The sequence below is a fragment of the Brienomyrus brachyistius genome, unplaced genomic scaffold, assembly GCF_023856365.1.
Source record: "Brienomyrus brachyistius isolate T26 unplaced genomic scaffold, BBRACH_0.4 scaffold75, whole genome shotgun sequence".
NCBI lineage: Eukaryota > Metazoa > Chordata > Actinopteri > Osteoglossiformes > Mormyridae > Brienomyrus > Brienomyrus brachyistius.
Genome location: NW_026042350.1, coordinates 193,529 through 208,240, shown reverse-complemented (window position 1 = coordinate 208,240; position 14,712 = coordinate 193,529). Strand labels below are relative to the sequence as shown.

Here is a 14,712-nt window from a genome sequence, read left to right as displayed (position 1 = left end):
GGGGGACCTTTAGCAACATTCGCCATTTCAGGTCCAGAAGCTACAAATCCAGACCAAAGTTTTGTTTTTACTAACCGGCTGGCTACTCTGAGTGATTGTGACTCTTTATGCTCAGTTGGTTGGTAGAAACAAAATCCTGGCATGGATCTGTGGATTCAGAACCTCGAATGCCCAACATTCCCTTCTAGTTGGCCAGCACTTGGTTCTCTTGAGTATTAAGAGCAGACATGTAGCTAATACTCATGAGACACAGAAATCAGTGTTAAATCCACATCCCAATAAAGAAACACGAGCTGGGCGGGAAACGTGAGCAGATGCTGAATTCTGATCGTACAAAATGCATTGTCTTAGTCAGTTTGATCTTTATCATTCCTGAGGGGGAAGCTTTCTCTGCGTCACAGAGACAGGCAGGGGCATCGGGGGTGGGGTGGGGGGGCATGGATGTCTTGGCAGATTCAGGCAGCGCAGAACTTGACAGGGGCCTTTGAATATGCAAAATTTTCGGTAAGATTGCGTGGAGTGGGTTGACACTTTGACAGGGGGCCTAAAATGTCTAGGTACGTCTCTGGAGACAGGAGTCAGGTGACCGACACCAAAGAGATGAACGTGACCTTAGAAGAACTCAGCCAGCGTGCTGACGTTCAGACTCAGCGTGACGTCGGCAATTATGACGGCAAAGTAATTGTAAAAGACGACGTGAGAGGGATGAACACTCCCGTCACACGACATCCCGTAAGGACATCGATGTGCCATAGATACACAAGGTGGGGGGGACGGGTTAGTGTAGCGAATGAGGTTTAACAGTCTAACGGACGTGGGTACAGATGTACTTGGTAGCTGAACCTCATTCGGAGGCTGGGTCCCAAGGCACTCGCTATCAGGCCAGTAGGCCGGAAGAAAGGCTTTAATCTGATCTGCAGTGCGATTGGCAGCTGCCGTTGATGAAGGAAGTGGGGCAGGAAGTCGTGGGGGGGGGGGGGTCGCACTGCGCCGCTGTGGGTCCTCTACCGCTCGTCTGTGGCATGCTGTTACCTGGCAGCCAGCTAGGGGGCGCCAGCTTAAAATGCCATCTTGGTGTTTCGTCAAACACGGCAGGACCTCAGCTTCCCCGTAATCTCAAAAAACGATATTTCCATTTGTGCACGTTTCTGCCGTGTTCGTTGTCCGGCAAGTGTGTGTTCAGTATTGACGGGAAGGTCGGTGAAAGATTCACCTCACAATTGCTCCTAAATGAGGGTTGGGTAGCCTTGCTGGGGGGGTAGATGTACCTCATCATGAAACCTTTCCGATGCGGCTCACCCGGCGGTCTCCCCCATCAAAACGTGCCCTGGATATGTGGCCCAGTCCTCTATCGCACGCAAACCGAAACACCTCACTGACATGCTTTCTGGTGAGATTTCGCTCGACGCTGATCTTATCAGTCACAATTTTGCAGATTCTTGCAGCCTCAGAAGTGGCGACGAAAGCAAGGCCGGGCACAGCGACGGAGCACCTCTGCCAGGGCCCCTGTAACGTGAACGTGGAGAGACTGGGTGAAATAGCCCCCACCCCCAATTTGTGCCGAACATCCCAGCACCAGAACATTCGCAAAGGTTACGAGTGCGTTGGGTTCCAAATGCCCTGGCACATTCCAGTACCGGCACTGTTTCTGGTTCCAAAGCTGACGTTTCTGCAACGCCGCTCTGAGGAAGCGCAGGCCGCAGAGCATCCCAGACCCCCCCCCCCCCCCCCCCCGAGTTTTCTTCTTTTTCATTATACTTTGTATTTTTGCAGAACCTGTACAAATGTAGACAGTCTGAGCAACACTGAGCAATAATAACATAAATTCCTGAATAAATAATAAATCTCTGGTCCCTGGATTTTTTTCCAAGTCGTGTGTGTGTGTGTGTGTGGGGGGGGGGGATATTGTGGGAACAAAATGTTTCCACAAAGTGATAAAAACCAGTTATTTTGACCTTGTGGGACATTTTTTTCAGTCCCTGCAAGGAGAAACTCCATCCATCCATTTTCCAAACCGCTTATCCTACTGGGTTGCGGGGGGTCTGGAGCCTATCCCAGAAGCAATGGGCATGAGACAGGGAACAACCCAGGATGGGGGGCCAGCCCATCGCAGGGCACACTCACACACCATTCACTCACACATGCACACCTATGGGTAATTTAGCAACTCCAATCAGCCTCAGCATGTTTTTGGACTGTGGGGGGAAACCGGAGTACCCAGAGGAAACCCCACGACGACATGGGGAGAACATGCAAACTCCACACACATGTGACCCAGGTAGAGACTTGAACCCGGGTCCCAGAGGTGTGAGGCAACAGTGCTAACCACTGCACCACCATGCCGCCCCAAGGAGAAACTCATTTTTTATAAAGATCTGTGCAGCCAAAAAAAATGCAATAAAAAAAAAACAAAAATGCCAAAAGACTTGTCTTTTCTTTGGTTACCTATGGTTAAGGTTAGTGCTGGGTAGAGGTTAAGGGCGTCGTGAATGGGATTAGTAATTTTCCCATAGAAATGAATGGAAGGTCCCCATTTAGACAGGTACACCAACGTGTGTGAGTGTGTGTAAGGCACTGCATTGGCTCTTGGGTCTGGGCTGTTTCATCCTGTACAGATTGGTCGGGGACTTGGGGCCTATACTAATTGTTATACAACAGTGACCAGAGTGGGCAGCACTGCAATAAATCCCACCCCCCCGTCTAGTGCTATATGTTGCTTAGGATAGATGCCAGGTCCCCTTTAGATGCCAGGTCCCCTTGTGACCTTGCTCGGCATACGTGATTGGATAATCAGCATAAGAGTTAAATCATTTACACAAATGCATACATTTCCTTCCGATCACGTTTCTTTTTAATTTGTAACACAGGGATGGGATATTCATGGGGTGCCTGTTAGTGCTGCGTGTAAGGCCTTAACTGTTTTAAAGGCGAATCTGTAAATTAAACTTTACGTAAAAAGGTAGAGACTTTCCAGGGGACTCGGTGGGAAAACGTATTACTAGGACTGTGGCAGTCATAAAGGGCGAGAGCGCCCCCTAAAGTTGTCCTTATGATTGCAACCCTAAACGGCCACGTTCGGGAACGGCAGGCGTTACTCGTATACTGCTACAGTTCCAGAAACTGCGGAAATGTGGCGGAACGGACCGGGCTGTAATGCACAAATGCCTGTGGACTGGACGTTTTCTTTAAGTTGGAAATTGGCGTGCATGCACGCAATCGCACACTGCATTCGGTGATGTAAACAGGAAGTTCTTCAATATATATACTTTTCACTTACTTAAAATATTTTTAATTTACACCCCCCCTGCTGTCCGTCAGAGGCTAGTGACCAGCTTCCTCCCAGCCCCCCGGAAGACTCGGCGTCCCGAAGTCATCATGCCGGATCAGGTGAGCCGCAGTCCTCCGCAGGCGCCGTATGATTAAACTCGGATAATTTAGTATGAGAATGGCAGCGTCTCGGTGTATTTGACTGCTGTGATGCACTGGCGCCCAGTAAGAAGACGTCCTACCGCTGTCTGTTGCGTTAATATAACCAGTGAACAGACGGTGCTTTCTGCACGCAAAAACGAAACTATGCAATCGCAAGCGAAATTTAAAATGGGTGTGGAAATAAATGATTGACTGGTGCATTCCGGGTAGTTTGCCGACGATAGAGCTAATTGCTTTCGGTTTTACATTTTCACAAATCGTGCAGAAGGTCCGGGGCCCCCGGGGGGAGCCCGGGTTTGCTAGGCGCAGGATTCCAGCCTGGGACGTGAGCCGGGCTGCGATCTGCAGCATGCGATGGGCTCACGGTAAATTTTATAGTCATTATGTGGTGGACAGGCTGTAGACTTGGGTATGGACGATATGGTCATGTCCCTGCCTGTATAGCGGGAGGACCGTGCGCGTTTGGGGGAGTTCCTACCAATGCTGAAACCAAACCTACGCCCCAGTGTGGTGGCATTTTCAATGTACTCGCGGGCAGAGAGATATTAATATAACAATCAGCCCATAGTACGTCGTTATCCAAGTGTACTAATCGCTTTCTGTTACGTGAATTTCAAACCTCACAATATACTGATGTGGACTTTAAATCCCGGGTTCTTGCGCAGTCCGGTACAATGTTCAGAGTGCTTGTTTGTTTGTGTGTGTGTGTGCGCGCACGCGCGTGCTTTCAGCGGATTCATCTGGCAATTCTCTGTGGATAACAGCTTGTATGCCTACAATTACATCACTGTGGATTTGTTCCTGTTATATAGTGATATATCTTTTTTACTTATCTTTTTTTAACATGTTCTGTTTTTATTAATCCCACGTGATGAACTCCTCAGTGTTTGTTCTGTTTCTTAGTTTGACCTCCTACTCCATTCCCACCCTGATGACCTCACTCTCCTGTGAGTCTCACTCACTTCTTCCTTTTCTTTTCTCTTCTCCAATGCTCTTCTCCCTCCCTGTTCCTATCCATCTGTCCGTCCATCTGCCGACGTTTTCCATTTATCACTATTTCTGGTCATCATTCATCTACACATCATCCTTCAATCCACGTTTATCTCTTCATTAATCCATCCATTCCTGTTCCTCCTTTCTCCTGTCCACCTCTCGCCCTGCAGGGGGTGCCATGGTTGGAGGAGTAATGAAGAGCGGTTTGGAGTACGGCGAGTGGAAGAGGAGCTCGCCCTTTGCCTCCAGATCCTGGGCGTTGGGCGACGGCGGACGGACCGCCATCTCCGCCGTACGCCGCACCTTCTGCCTCTTCGTCACCTTTGACCTGCTCTTCATCTCGCTGCTGTGGATCATCGAGCTGAACGTGAGTGTGGATTTCCCGTCCCCGCCAGACCTGCTGTCCTCTTTCCCTGAGTGACAGGACACGCCAGTCGACCCTTGCATACATTCCCCGATTCGGTTTTGCATGATGCTGCCAGATTTGCGGTCAAGCCTCCCCAAGCCTCATGCTTAAGCTAATTTCTGATTGTGAGAGAAGCTAACATCAGACCTGCTTATCTTGAGGACCAGAGTGTGTTTCACCTTGTTCTCGAGAAGGCCGAGGCCTCTCCCTCCCCGAATCAGACCTGTCCGTCTTCTGTCACTTTCCGGTTCTCCGCATTGTCCAACCTAGTCCCCCGTTTCCTCGCCAGACCACAGACTCTATCTGGAAGAACCTGCAGAATGAGGTGGTCCATTACGACTTCAAGACCTCTTTCTTCGACGTCTTTGTGAGTGGAAATGTTCTCGACGTGGTAGCAAGATGTTAAAAATGCTTCCGGCATGTGACCCGTTCAGCGATACTGTGCGATGCTACGTCAGGATTTATTTAATAGTCTGTGTTTAAGCTCCTGCTACTGTAACCCCCTTGTCTCCAGTCTAGAGTCCCGATAATTCTTTCTGTTGCGAACTCAGCAGCAATTTGAAAAGTCTAATTAAAATCCTCTCGCATATGTTCCAATAAAAAGCGCGTTCTTGCTCGTTCACCAGAAGCACCAGCTGGACAGCACTTCATATTCTCACCATGTGCTATTTTTCAGTCGGGTGCTTTTTCTAACATCTGTTCCGATGACCTTTCGATTGAGGGGGGAGGAAACTTAAGTCTACATGTTTATTTTTTTTTCCCTGTTTCTCTAAGCTCCTGGCAGCGTTTAGGTTCCTGTTTCTGCAGCTAGGCTACGCCGCCCTGCGACTCAGGCATTGGTGGGTGATCGCGGTAAGGACACGGTCGAAGCAAACGCATTGGCTAGCCGGGGTTTGACCCGTTCACCCAATCCTGGACCTTTTTTTTTTCGGGAAAAAATTAAGAGACTGCAGGAAAATTTTCAGTTTCTCTCAGTTGTCAATTTATGGGTGCCTGAGTAAAATACAAATTATTTTGCAAACTGCAGCCTGGCTCTTCCTTACTTCTCATTAATGAAGGGCTTCTTCCTTGCTTTATGGGTCTTCAGTCCTGCTTCTTAGGAGCCTGATATGAACTGTCCTAGCACTGCACTTCACACCTGCACTTAATGTTTCCCATTCTTTATGAAGGTCACTTGAGGTCACCCTCCAATTCAGGAGAAACTGTTGGATAAGTTGACACTCATCTCTGACATTAGAAAGTTGCTTCTGCCCTCTTACCTGGCTGGTTTCTGGTCGTTCCCAGTGTCTCCTGCTTCACCTTGTTCTTGCGTACTGCTGTTGTAGAAGCTTTGAACTTGGAACCAACATGCCACGTAGTGTAGCCTTCTGCTAGCAGAACCAGCATTAAACCAGGATTAAAAAAATGCAGATCTCTTAAAAATATACAGTGATCTCCTAATTTTTTTTTCCCGAGCTGTAGTTTCAGGGGTAATTGGGACTTGTTCAGCTTTCAGGCTGAACAAAAGTGATTATAAGGACTGAGTAGCAGATGGAGGGGAGGGGCTTCTGCTGACTGACATAATTAATTAATTATTAATTATGCTGTTTGCATTATTAATACTGTCATGGTCTCCCTTTTCCTCGTCTGCAGATCACTACTCTAGTGACCACCGCTTTCCTGATTGCCAAAGTCAGCACCTCCACTGTGAGTTTTGTCCTCTGACTGTCTGTGTGTGTGGGTCACGTATATATTACATTATGGGGACTAAATGCCCTCAGAATGTGGGAAAAAAACCTGTTATTTTGACCTTGTGGGGACCGCCTTTTTGGTCCTCACAAGGGGAAACTCATTTTATAAAAATCTGTGACTGCAATCAAAAAAATCTAAAATGTCCGAAGTCTTCTGTCTTGTTTGGTCATTTATGGTTAAGGTTAGGGCTGGGTAGGGGTGAAGGTCGTCATTGTTGCGATTAGGGTTTCGCCCATAGAAATGAAGTTCCCGCAAGGATGCAAATAGAAGTGTGTGTGTGTGTGTGTGTGTGTGTGTGTGTTTTGGCCATCCAGTTCCATACCTGGCAAACCATGATGGTTTGTCTCTAAGTTGAAAAGGATCAACATGCTGACATCTGAATGTCGTTCTGGAAGGAAATGCCTCTTAGACCCCTGCATGTGATCCTCACTGCTGGTGTGACTTTCAGTTTCGTGATCATTTCATTTCTTTTTTGGTCTTTCTCGAAAAGGAAGCAGGAGGTCGAGAGAAGTACAGTTTATGGTTTTTTTGTGACGTAAACTTGTCTGTAAAACAGAAGCGGGCATCTCACTGGGCGGCACTGTCACCTCACATCTAAATGGGCATCTCACTGGGCGGCACTGCTACCTCACATCTAAACGGGCATCTCACTGGGCGGCACTGCCAGCTCACATCTAAACGGGCATCTCACTGGGCGGCACTGCCAGCTCACATCTAAACGGGCATCTCACTGGGCGGCACTGCCAGCTCACATCTAAACGGGCATCTCACTGGGCGGCACTGCCAGCTCACATCTAAACGGGCATCTCACTGGGCGGCACTGCCAGCTCACATCTAAACGGGCATCTCACTGGGCGGCACTGCTACCTCACATCTAAACGGGCATCTCACTGGGTGGCACTGCCAGCTCGCATCTAAACGGGCATCTCACTGGGTGGCACTGCCAGCTCGCATCTAAACGGGCATCTCACTGGGTGGCACTGCTACCTCACATCTAAACGGGCATCTCACTGGGCGGCACTGCTACCTCACATCTAAACGGGCATCTCACTGGGTGGCACTGCCAGCTCACACCCGCCTCCCTTCTGTGTGACTTTGCATTTTCTTCCCAATTTGTGTGGGTGTTTCCCCACATACCCTGTTTATTCCCCTTGTGTTTCTCAGTCCAGTCCACATTTTTTCCTTCTCCCAGCTTCCAAGACACCTGTACCAGGTACCTTGTGTTCCTGATTGCTTGGTCTGCTGGGAAGGAATGAGGAAAAAATGTGGACTGTCTCTGGGAGTTCACAAGGATTGGGTTGGTTGAATAACACTGACCTAGATCAGTGTCTCCCAACCCGATCCTTGGGCACCTACAGATAGTGCATGTTTTTGCTCCCTCCTTAGCTGCCTGCCACATAGTCCAACATTGTATTTATTTATTCATTTATAAGCAAAAATGTGAACTGTCTGTGGGTCCCCGCAGACTGGATTTGGCAGCATTGCCTGAGAGAAATGGGTGAAATTGTTTTTAACACGCTCTTACCTCCTAGACGAGGGAGCAATCCCTGTAAATTAGTACGGAGCGACCTGTCAACAAGGCCTGCAGTGTTTATTTTACATTTTACATTTATTTTACAAATGGTTTTCTCAAGTATAAATAGCATTTTCAGCCTTTTGCAGTAAATCTCTTTGAATTCTGTGAGAATCTCATATCATTCCGTATAAAACCTGATGCCGTGCAGCTTGCAGCCTGGATGTCTAGATGAATTTGTGTGTGATTTTCATGAGTCCTGTCTCGAGTGGGCCATCCTAACACCTGATTAGTAAAATAATGATTGCAGACACTGCCACTGAATTACAGTTCAGGTTTTAAATGTGGCGTAAATTTGCTGAATAATCAATTAGATCATGCAGTTCTTGCAGAGCTGTGTCTTGATTTGACGTAAAGGTCTTAAATGCCTCTGCCTGTTTTATTGAGTTTTACTGTTGTTGTTTTTTGGACAAGATTAAATTACACGGGTCTTAAATAAGGAAGAATGTGTTTTGTAAAGGGTTATGCTGAGCAACAAAGCCCCACACATACGGGCCAAAACTGCTTGCCACAGCTCAGTGCCACTTTCCTGGACTGTAGCTGCTGTTCCACAATGCCTTTGGCTACCTGCTGCCCATCACCTCCTTCGTGGTGACCTGGCTGGAGACGTGGTTCCTGGACTTCAAGGTGCTGCCTCAGGAGGCCGAGGAAGAAAGAGGTGAGCAGCGGTGGAGGGAAAAATCAGCCATGGGAGGACATCCCAGCCGGATTTGCATTAGAATTTTGTATAATAATGATAATAATAATTAGTAATAATAATTGGTACTTTTTGTTGCCTTGAGCAACAAAGCAAGAGATTGTGCTGTGGAGCGTATAACGGCAAGATGTACATCACTGGAACAAAGTGGAGGGGTTGAGGAGCCCGGGGGTGGAGAGGATAGTTGCATGGGAACATCAGCAGGCTCTCCTTATGAGCAGTCTTCTCCACAGCGTACCTGGCAGCCCTGAGCGCGTCATGTGAGCACCGCCCTGCGCTGCACCCCCGCAGCATATCCGAAGGCCAGTTCTACTCCCCTCCCGAATCACCGGCAGGTACAGTAATATACGCGGGATAGATGGGCATGCGTGTAGCTGTGTATGCTAAACTCTACGACATTTCGTAATCAAGGGGGTGTTTCGGTGAGATTTCTGAGCTCAAATTCTTGACTTTTGATGAGAAACTCAAAAAAAACCAAAGAGATGACTGCCCTGTATCATTCATTTTTAGGGGAACGTTTTATCACAAGGAAGCCTTCACAGGGTGGCTGTGTGATGTAAGCAGTGGGGGCTTTTTTCTGCTAATGACCATCCCGTCCACACATCTCCCTCACAGGGTCTGATGAGGACCAAGATGAGGAGGGACTCGGCCGACGGGCAGTAACAGTGCAGGTAAGACCCGCACACCGAGCGGCCATGATGTAGTTGGCGCAGAGCGTGCAAAGAGAGCCAATAAGACGGAGTGACACACCAGGGCAACGATCAATAGTGGTGGCCGTGCTTTGGGATTGTCATGCAAATGCTTGACACAGAGGACAACCTGTCTCATTGAGGAACGCTGTGTGTCTCTTGCCAGGACAAAGAGTTTGTGCGGCTGGGCAGGGAAGCCATGGCGGTGGTGGAGCAGATTCTGGCTCAGGAAGACAGCTGGAGGTTTGAGAAGAGCAGTGTAAGTGATGGACGCAGAAGCTGTCAACTAATGACCCCACAAAGACGGTTTTGCCAGAGTGGGTAGCGAACCAGTAATTGCACTAAAGGGAGAATCGCTGTCCTGTAAGTTTGTGAGTGTTGTCGGCTTCCGGGTTAAAAGGATGTGGTTAAAGTCGGACCTGTCAAGTAGGATTTAGATGGTACGTCCTCATATTTGGGCATGGTGGTTGGGTGAATCACACCAGATGTGGAAGGTCACTGGTCTTATTTTGTCAGCAGGATCAGGGTGACGCTGTATACTCGATGGAGATCCCGTTCTATGGCAAGACATTCATCATCAAGGTAGGTGGTGCCCTCTTCTCTGATTGGCTGTCCCCCCCTATAGGGTGACTGCTGAGCTGGGAGGGGACTGGCCGCCCATTCCTTGTTACATGTGGCCTGTTTATTTTCTTCCACACCTCGTGTTTTTATTGTGAAGATCTCAGTCAGTGAAGGGAGCTTTATATACCCTCGCTAGAGTAAGGTTAACTAACCCTGATTGCAGAAATCAGTGTGATAAATGGTACTACGATGGTGATTATCAATTCGGTACATTTGTCTGTGCGTTCGCACAGTGTCGGCATTGCAAACTAAAGACACAAACTAAGAGCTGCCCCTTGGATAAGCAGGAGGTAGGAAATGCCTGCCCTGTTCACAATCGTTATTGTCACCACCCCCGGCCCCCCCGCATAAAGGGAGTGACACCAAATATTGCTATCAGGAAAAAACACTGAAACATTAGTTTCAGGTTGAATAAAAAATCTGTGGTATCACACACCCCAACTAATTAGTCAAAGGGCGGATCTAATATTGCCTTCTTGGTCAAAAGGCGGTTCGTGTGTGCGTTTTTGGTCAAAGGGCGGGACTTAAAACTGCCTTCGGAGCAGTTTAGCCACGCAGCAGAAATTAGCAGGTCAACAAGCCCCATTTAAAAGTGAGCTGCAATTCGTAGTACCTAGAACTTGGAAGTGAGCCTCAGGAAACCTTGTTAAACCAATAAACCTCGCTTTGTCCTCGAATGCCTGCAAGCGCAGGCGTTCACCTGACGCGGGAGCCAACTACGTTCCGTTTGTAACGTGATATAGTTCGTGAACAAAGGGCATTTGGTCAGAATCTGTTGCTCGTACATCTCCTCAGGCCTTACTGCAGTGTCCGGCCGAGCTGGTGTACCAGGAGGTCATCCTGCAGCCCGAGAAGATGGTGCAGTGGAACAAAACCATCTTGGCCTGTCAGGTAACCTTCCCTCAGTCTCCTCCATCACCTTCCTCATCCAGCCCACTGTCGGTCTGCTGAATTCTGTCTTGATGGCACCCCCCCCCCCCCCCACCTCAGATCCTGCAGCGTGTAGATGACAACACCATGGTGTCCTACGACGTCTCCTCAGGTGCAGCGGGAGGTGTTGTGGCCCCAAGGTACCGGTAGTCGCCACGGTTACTTACCTGATCGTTGGGGACCGACAGTTGGACTCTCTTGCTCCCCCCGAGTCCCCGTCAGAATGTGCCTGGGTCCCTTAGGACTGGATCGGGAAACGCTGCTTTAAAAAAATTCTCTCTTCCGACAGGCTCGTCTCTTGAAGACCAAAGACGTTTCCCAAAACGGAAGCGTGTGCCTGAATGACAGATCTAAGCAGAGAAAGTCCCATCCGTGACTGACTGCTCCCCCACCCCCCTTCCTCATGCTCTTGCAGGGACTTCGTCAACGTTCGGCGGGTGGAGCGACGGCATGACTGCTACCTGTCGGTCGGGATGGCCGGCCTCCACAACACCAGGCCCCTTCAGGACTGTTATGTCAGGTCGGCGTAAAACGTCACAGCGGAATTTGCGAAGTATTATTGGTATCTCGGGAATCTGTGTTTAAAAGTACTGTTTCTCTGTCTGCACCCCGCCCCCCCCACACACACACACACACACGCACACGTCTGCCCAATCTGCAGGGGTGAGAATGGGCCAGGAGGGTTTGTGGTGCTGAGATGCAGCACCAATCCATCCCTATGCACCTTCATCTGGATTCTCAACACAGACCTGAAGGTGAGGGATTGTCGGGCTGCTGACGAATCTCCTCTTTCGTAACTTCCTTTCCATTTCTCTCGGCTTTTCCTTTCGGCACTGTATTCCATTGGAGCCTCTTATTAATCTTGTCGTTCGCTACTTCCTAGGGCCGACTGCCCCGCTACCTCATCCACCAGAGCCTTGCCGCCACCATGTTCGAGTTCATGAGCCACTTGAGACGGAGAATTTGCGAGCTGCAGGCCACACACTGCTAAATACCACCCAGTTACTGTGCCTGCAGCCCCCCCCCCCTCTGGCTGGGAGGTGGCACTGCAGTTGGTTGACTGGATTTTTATTTTTTTTTATTTTTTGCTAACAATATTGGGTGGTGGACCTCGAATTTCTATCATCCCTCAGATTTTATTTACCACTCAACTCTCTTAACCAGCATGGAGGAGATACTAGTACAAGGGAATCGAACCCAAGGATCATTTATACTGGTGTCGTTTTGCCTGTTCTGTAAAATGCTGGATATTGAATTTTTAACCATGAAGACTGTCAAAACGTTCCACAGTGGAAATAATGGGACAGTTTCTAAATTTGCCTCTATTTTTATCATTTTAATATTGGGCAGATAAACATTTGCCTGCACACACGTGTTTTTGCTTTCGTTTTGCCTGCTCACAATGCAATGTCTGTTGTACCTCTTTTTGGTCAGTAGAGGGAGCAAGCGCACTCATAAGAGTGAGAAAGGCCTTTGTCTGTCTGTCTCGTGTAGAACAGTAATGGGACCTAGGCCTTGTTAATTAAATTGTCACTTTTAATGAAGATGAGGATATTGCCAAAGTTTTCTTGGTGCTGCATTACAGTGTTGGTACATTATTACTTTTCAGATTTAGACCATTTTTTTTTAACTTAATTCAGTAACAACTAATGTGTAATCCTGAATAATAATGTGAGTTTTACACGATGTTTTTTAGTCAGTCTTCCTTGTTACTAAGGGACCAGAACCGAAAAAGGTTTGTAATAAAAAGCAAAACAAAGGATTGTGTGTGTGGGTGTGGATTTGACAGCTGGTCTAACAGTTGTCCAGTAGATCCAAGCTGCTATGATACCAGCCAATCAAAACCAGCCTTTAGGTGCTGGGGTCACATGACCGCCATGGACTGATTGCCGTTTGATGAGTGTGAGCCCTGTGGAGAAATGGCATATGGCTGTCTGGGCAGCAGTTACTATGTCGATACTGGCCGTCCTCGCAGTCAGCTGCCTCTCCTGGCCTTTGCTTCTCTGCTCTTTGGTGTTGTCGTTCATCCCAAGCAAGACCCTTGTGATGACGATTCTCCGTCACTCCCCCTGGGATGGGTGCTTGTCCTGCGTCTGATTATCTCTCTCTGAGTCGGAACTCGGATAAAAACGTCGTGAAAAACGTCGCTTTCCGTCAGAAACATGCCTCCTTTCCGACATTGACGTCGGACAGGATTTTGTTGTCTGAGATTCCCCTGTGACGTCATTTCAACATGGCGGCTTACACAGTCAACAGTAATTCTATTTTATAAATATTTAAAAATGTTTATTTTGTTACATGTATAACTGTTAATACATTTATTTGCATGTTGTCGATTTAGAGAATACCATATCATGACCGTAAACCATATCCTAGCATGCAATCTCAGATTTTTATCTGGACTAGTTAGTGTCTTTTGTTTGTTTGTAGTTTGTTTGCCTCTCGAAAAAAGAATATCGCTATGGATTTACTAAAATACTATGAAGCTTATAACGTGGTTTGACTAATTAGTGTTTCTCGTTTGTCTGTCTCTCCGAAAAAATAATCTCACTCCAAATCTGCTAAAATGTAAAGCAACAACACACAACAGCGTGTTCATGGAGCATGTTTGTGTAGCTCGAACCAGAGATTGATCGGACATGACGGTACGCATCTCGGAATTTACGACTTCGGAGAGGTAATTGAACGCACCACTGATACCGGCCTTGTTCGGCTGATTTGACGTTTCTCAGACTTGATTGCTTGCATATTTTCATGCTACGTCCCGGCGAAGAAGCTCACATCCATTTCCACGGAATTCCTGAATGGATTTGTGCCACCTCGATCATCCGGACACAGCTGTGTCCTCAACTGTCCTGCTTTCTGGAACCCATCCAGACCAGAACCAGCAAGTACGACTGCTGGCAGGGCGGGTGGTGTGTTTGTCTTCATGTTATGAGCAGCCTTTAACCTTTGACCTCTGTGTTGAGCGGCCGGCCAGATGGATATGACTGATGGCACTGCCTGGTCTGGGACCCTCAGGAACACGGGTGGGTGTCTGGCGAACATGAGCCTGTTGGTTTTACTATGTTACCCCAGGAGACAGCCAGCTGTTCTCTGAGCACCATGATGAGATGGTTTATGGTGTCCTGCACTGCGTGATTACAGTGGCCGACTGAAGCCAGTGAGATGAGCCGTCAGGCTCTCGCTGTGGAACGATTTTCAATAACATTTGCTGTACTAGCTAGCTTTCCCTTAATAAAGATGTCATATTGGATTTTTTTTTATGAAGTTGCTTCTGCACTAAAAGTTCTCTTTCAATCTTCTCCGTTTCAGTTCTTCCCCATTAAAAAAATTGACTTGGACGTCCCAATTATCCAATAACCTGGGGGGGGGGGGATTTTAAACTCTGAAGGCTTTCTTTGTGCCGCAGAAGCATCGTGAGAGTCTGCTATCAGAGACGGCGCGTCTCCGCGTCCTCGGCATCGTGTTCCTCTGCTTCCCGCCGAAGAGGAACCATACGCTTCAGGGCCAGAGTGAAGATCACGTGACTGATGGGAGTTCATTCCTCCGACTGGCACGTTATTCCATTGTGAGTGTGTCTCATGATAAGATTCTCTCCCGTTTCATAACATCGTCTTCTCCAGAGGTGACGACTCTTTAC

General features: G+C 48.1%; 1 protein-coding gene and 1 long non-coding RNA gene across 8 annotated transcripts; one reads left to right on the top strand and one right to left on the bottom strand.

Moving 5' to 3' along the window:
• The first annotated feature begins 3,091 nt into the window (after nucleotides 1–3,091).
• On the top strand, nucleotides 3,092–12,831 carry LOC125726746 (stAR-related lipid transfer protein 3-like). Of its 4 annotated transcripts, XM_049003184.1 has the most exons (16): nucleotides 3,608–3,794; nucleotides 4,333–4,376; nucleotides 4,593–4,789; nucleotides 5,118–5,195; nucleotides 5,603–5,680; nucleotides 6,461–6,514; nucleotides 8,673–8,790; nucleotides 9,063–9,164; nucleotides 9,445–9,500; nucleotides 9,685–9,777; nucleotides 10,035–10,100; nucleotides 10,935–11,030; nucleotides 11,130–11,209; nucleotides 11,485–11,589; nucleotides 11,731–11,824; nucleotides 11,953–12,831. In XM_049003184.1, exons 1-16 carry the CDS (start codon nucleotides 3,784–3,786, stop codon nucleotides 12,058–12,060), a joined length of 1,380 nt encoding a protein of 459 aa, XP_048859141.1. In that variant the 5' UTR covers nucleotides 3,608–3,783; the 3' UTR covers nucleotides 12,061–12,831. The 4 variants fall into 4 exon arrangements, with proteins under 4 accessions (XP_048859142.1, XP_048859141.1, XP_048859139.1 ...); XM_049003185.1 differs by lacking the exons at nucleotides 3,608–3,794; nucleotides 4,333–4,376 and adding an exon at nucleotides 3,092–3,387; XM_049003182.1 differs by lacking the exon at nucleotides 4,333–4,376 and having other exon boundaries at nucleotides 3,612–3,794.
• Nucleotides 7,046–7,687, bottom strand: LOC125726748 (uncharacterized). 4 transcript variants are annotated; one of them, XR_007388380.1, is made up of 4 exons: nucleotides 7,587–7,687; nucleotides 7,427–7,546; nucleotides 7,187–7,346; nucleotides 7,046–7,146 (listed from the first exon to the last, which is right to left on the bottom strand). It is a non-coding gene; the product is annotated as an uncharacterized LOC125726748 (long non-coding RNA). The 4 variants fall into 4 exon arrangements; XR_007388381.1 differs by having other exon boundaries at nucleotides 7,187–7,306; XR_007388383.1 differs by having other exon boundaries at nucleotides 7,427–7,506; nucleotides 7,547–7,619.
• Nucleotides 12,832–14,712: the final 1,881 nt, after the last annotated feature.